The sequence below is a fragment of the Pimephales promelas genome, chromosome 23 (assembly GCF_988280905.1).
Source record: "Pimephales promelas chromosome 23, fPimPro1.hap1.1, whole genome shotgun sequence".
NCBI lineage: Eukaryota > Metazoa > Chordata > Actinopteri > Cypriniformes > Leuciscidae > Pimephales > Pimephales promelas.
Window position 1 is genome coordinate 9098262 of NC_142791.1, and position 5182 is coordinate 9103443.

The 5182-nt window shown below is 36.0% G+C and overlaps 1 protein-coding gene across 1 annotated transcript; it reads left to right on the plus strand.

Annotated features, from left to right (window-relative positions):
* Positions 1 to 262: 262 nt before the first annotated feature.
* On the plus strand, positions 263 to 2113 carry LOC120481788 (placenta-specific gene 8 protein). Its single transcript, XM_039675607.2, has 4 exons — positions 263 to 338; positions 936 to 1039; positions 1143 to 1285; positions 1359 to 2113. The coding sequence occupies exons 2-4, from the start codon at positions 946 to 948 to the stop codon at positions 1587 to 1589; spliced, it is 468 nt and encodes a 155-aa protein (XP_039531541.2). The 5' UTR covers positions 263 to 338; positions 936 to 945; the 3' UTR covers positions 1590 to 2113.
* The last annotated feature ends 3069 nt before the right edge of the window (positions 2114 to 5182 follow it).

Sequence of the window (5182 nt, forward strand, 5' to 3'; positions counted from 1 at the left end):
ATTTAGAGGGATTGATTCATTTGATGAGCCGTTTGAGAATCATTGAAAATGTGTTGATGTGCAAATGTGTATTATTTCAAATGGGTAGGAGATTAAAAAATTAAAAAAATTATTTTTTTTATTTTTTTTTTATTTTTTTACATTGATGCATGTAGGAGAACAACAACATTAGGGAACTTTAAAATAACATTATAGGGGGCCCTTTAACAGTGAAGGTTCAGGTTTAGCTGCATATTTCTGTGGGTTTGTTTTTTTTTGCTCACACGATATCTTTCACCTATAAATGCATCCACTTTCACTTTCTTCTGACAGAAAAGGGAGAGATTGCACTAGAAAGAGTAAGTTGGCCATTTCATCATATTTTCTCTTTTTTTCAGCAGTTAAAAGTGTTACCTGAATATGAAAGAAATAGTTTTTAGTTTTTATTTGGGGGTCTGCAGATGGAAATTAGCCTATGGCTATAATCTGGCATATTTACATTTGTGAAAAATGTTCATTAATATGTATTGTCCCTTTTGTCTTTTTCTACAAATAATTAAATAAAGAAATAAATATTTTGCTTTCAATATGTACTCAGAGCTACAGGGTGCACAACAAAAGAAAATAGTTTTAAAGATCTTTAATTAAATAATCTTTAAATGATAGATTTTGGGATTAAGCATTTCTGTGATCATTGCTTAGAATAATTGAGAAGTTATTAATAACAGACATTTGAGAATAAATAAAGATGTAACATCTTGCCACAAAGCAGTTTTTGTAATGTTAGTTATATTTTGTTCTACATTCATTCATTCACTGTTCTGACAAGCAGCAAACAAAACGAAAACCCAGTGGAACCGGTTCATAGACCTTCTCGGCAAAGAAATGGTACAATGGTTTAAAATAGCATACACAATTCAGTGAGAAACTTAACTATTTTGTTATTCCTACACCAGTCAAATTACAATGGCGGCTGTAATTATGCAGCAACCTTACATCTATACTCCAAATAACGCCTGGAGTTCAGGAATATGTGACTGTTGCCAGGACATTAATTCTTGTAAGTATGCTAGCAATTCCATTTAAATGCTGTATAATAAATACCACAGCTCCACATACAAATGATATCCCGTTTTGTGCATATTTTTTTTCTTTGACCTCAGGCTGCTGTGCGTTCTGGTGCTTTTCTTGTTTTATGCGCATTACCTCTAGTAAGTTTGGGGACAGCTCCTATGGGATTTCATGTTGTGCGTGGCCTGCGTCTCTGGGAATGAGGGTGGCAGTTCGCTACAAATATAACATTGGGGTGAGTTTTTCTTCACCTCTACCAATAAACGAAAGAAGACCACAAAATAATTAGTTTGTTTGTGTTTCAACAGGGCAGTATTTGCGAGGACATCATGGTGACTCACTTTTGCATGTGGTGTTCGTGGTGTCAGATGAGTAGAGAAATCAAAGCACGCAAACAAGGCCTCAAAATAATCCAAACAGTACCTGCGTTTCAACCAGTTCCCGTGTCAGCCCAAACTCGAGTTGTCCCTAAACAGCAGACGGTTAGTGTGGCACCGGCAGCTCAAGCAATACAGATGCAACCAATTCAGATTGGTTAACCTATGGAGACAAGAGTTGTTTAATAGTATATAGATGTTTGTGGCAGATGTTTGGAAGTTTTATAGGGACTTTCAATAGATATATATTTACAAACCCTTATTTTCTATCCCTTAATCCACTTGAACACAGCCCTCACAAAAAAAAAAAAAAAAACTTTCTGCATTTTTTACATTTTCATAAAACATCATTCTGAATGATTTATGAACCGTTTTCTTCACGGGGACCAAAATATGTCCACACAAGGATAAGGAATTTGGATATTACAATATGGTGGCATTTTGTCCCAATACCATACCAGAGCAACACACACACACACACACACACACACACACACACACACACACACACACACACACACACACACACACACACACACACACACACACACACACTCAAAAAGAATGCTAAGTGATATAGTATAACATCCAACCAGCAATCACTATAAATGAGTTTGCGTGAAGAGCATTTGGAAAATGCCTGTGTCTTTATTTGTTTATTCCTTTAATATGTAATCAGACTTATTCAAATGATCTAATTATTCAAATAATAATAAAAACATCTGATTAAATGGTTATAGAAGTCTTGTTTTCTTAATCTGATGTTCATTGTTATTATTTTAAAGGGATCTTGTCTGTGAATAACTTTGAGTCTTAAATAGCAGAAGTGAACAGACACCTCAACTATTTGACTGCATTTATAAATCCTAGATAATGTTAATCTTAACATTTATGAATAAATTTAAGTTTAAACTTTGTATTTGTTTACATTAGTTAATGCACTGTGAGCTAACATGAGCATTTTTTTAACTAACATGAACATAAATGCTGTTTATAAATGCTGTCTCTCTCACACACTCACTCACTCTCATTGGTGTGTGATGCCTAAATCATATCATACTTCTCTATCTGTTGTACATTTGTAGTTGTAAGCATGTCCAACTCCATGGTAGTCATGCAGCCAAAGCCTGTTATGATCTCTAATCATTCTGATCAGTGGGGATCAGAAATCTGTGACTGCTGTGATGACATGTCTGAATGTAAGTAAAGTTTGGAATAAAATACAAAGGTTACACTTTAATTCTGTGGTTCACTTCAGACATTCTATAAGAAGCTTTGCAATTATTACATGCCAACTAACTCTCATTAGAGGATCAGTAGACTGTGTACTGTTAGGGTGTTGGAGTTTAAGTTAACATGGGGGACCATCAATAAAGTGTTAGCAAATGCTAAACATTCAACCTGAAAATAGTCATATAAGCATTGCAATAACTCCGAAGCTATTCAGTTAAGGTATAAAAAATAAATAAAAAAACTGCATAGTACTGTTTTGCATAACACTTTATAAGGTGACATATTTACTTGTTACTACTTGTTCTATAATTTGTTTTAATAGGCGCTATCTTTATAAATAAACCACAGTTTTGAGCTTTAAACAACTATGTTCTCAACTGAAAAACTCTTAAAACTACATTTCGTTACATAATAACACTAATATTTTTTTTTTTTATTTCGCGACCTTGAAAAACACCACACCGGCTTCCTTTAACTTCGGAGTTTCCGCTCTCGAACAGCACCATAACTGTTCTCTCCCATTGGTTAGCCGTTCGAAACGTCACAACATACAAGGATTCTGGGTAATATCCCATAGCAAAGTGAGGTCTTATGCGCGGTGCGTTAAAGGTATAGCGGAGGATTTTCTTTTTCCGGGTGGGTAGTCTATACTATTGGTCGATCTAAGTGTCAATCATTCTGGTGATATGTTTACGTAAGGCCGTCGTATGTGCTCGTCCCTATGTAGTTCTTTGAAAATGGCTGAGGGTCGAAAGAGAAAAAAAAAATGTATACGAAGTGTATGATAAGAAGAGAAAGGCCGCAGAATATAGAAACAAGACCAGAGAGATTTTGGGTGAATATCACACGCTGGCGTGCGCTAAAAGCACAGGTTGGGCTTCTCACTGATGCCGCAGTCGCGAAGATTCTACTACACAGGTAAAGTTTGTCATGCTATTTGGAGAAATCCATTTAAAATCACTAGTAAAAATTAATGCAAGCTACTTAGCAATGTTAGCCCTGGCACAAGTCATGCACCACATAGACACGGTAAACATCTCAATTTGTCTAAAGTAGCCTTTTGACCAAAATGGTAAATGGTATCACGCTGAAATATTCTAAAACCTTGCGTGTTCATGTGTTCATATTCTAAAACCTTGTGTGTTTATTATTACACAAATGCAACAAGCTACTTCTCCATACGCAACTATGTATAAAAATAACGTATTAACAATGAGACATATTAGGTTAAGGACCAACGTAATAGCACTGCTTATATGTTGCTATGTAACGTAATTGCGATTTGCAAAATAGTTTCCTCAGATCATATTTTGTGTGATACAGGGTTGGACATATCATGTCTTGAGTCCTCGGTCACTCAATCGATCAGTATAATAAGTAAATAAAACACGGAAGGACATTTGACATGTTGTCTTTTTTATGAATATTTTTGAGTTAGGTTACAATTTGCAACATAATTGTGCAAGGCGTAATAGTAGGCGTTCCCTCTCGGGAGTGTTGTGTTTGTGCATGTGCATTTTTTTTTTTTTTTAAATTGGAGAGGGCGGGTCTTCTCTAAAATTCGGAAAGATCCTCCGCTATACCTTTAAGTATATTATTTCAAATGTATAGGAGCTTAAAGGGAAAGTTCACCCAAAAATGAAAATTAAGTCATTAATTACTCACCCCCATGCTGTACCAACCCCGTAAGACCTTCATTCAGCTTCGGAACACAAATGAAGATATTTTTGATTAAAGAGGCTACATGCGTTTCCTGAAATTTAAACTCGCGACTCACACCTGTGGCCAAAAAACAGAACTGCTCGTCCTTTCTGCTCGCTCTTGCAACGCGCGCTTTTACGTGCACACTTCACTAGTCATATGCTGCAAGGAGGTCAACATTATGTTTACAGAGCCAAGAACATTGTTTGAGATAAAGTGTTCTGCTTGCGAGTGTAGGGTACTTGCTGACTAGCGGTGGTGGCAGAGTGATCTGAAACGTTTAACATGACGTCACATCTTGACAGCGCGGGAAAAGTCCGACCCGACAGAAAATAGGAAAAATAGGATACAGGCTTATAGGTGTACCCAGTGTGAGCAGACAAGGTGTCAGTATGCTCATCAGGAGATGTTTTAGTCATGGTAAAATAAAAAGGGTATTGTTACGTTTATTTTGGGGAACAAGCTGCATATAGCCTCTTTAAGTTTGAGAGCTGTATCTCTCCTACATAGGCTCCCTAAGGGATTGAAACTTGACGACCTAGAAAGTCAAGTACGGGTTTGGTACGGCATGGGGGTGAGTAATTAATGACTTAATTTTCATTTTTGGGTGAACTATCCCTTTTAAACATTTTTTTTAAACTTTGATGCATGTAAACATGTTGTAGGAGACTCCACAAGAACAACATAGGAAACTTTAAAATAGCATATTAGGGTTCCTTTAACAGTAAAGGTTCAGGTTGAGCTGCATATTTTTGTGTGTTTTTTTTTTTCTCACACGATATCTTGCACCTATAAATGTCTCCACTTTTACTTTCTTTTGA

Excerpts from the sequence above, each read along its gene's own strand:
- LOC120481788 (XM_039675607.2), top strand. The coding sequence starts at position 946 with ATGGCGGCTGTAATTATGCAGCAACCTTACATCTATACTCCAAATAAC. Across the intron at positions 1,040-1,142 it reads TTGCCAGGACATTAATTCTT|GCTGCTGTGCGTTCTGGTGC; the intron begins GTAAGTATGCTA and ends CTTTGACCTCAG. Across the intron at positions 1,286-1,358 it reads GCTACAAATATAACATTGGG|GGCAGTATTTGCGAGGACAT; the intron begins GTGAGTTTTTCT and ends GTGTTTCAACAG.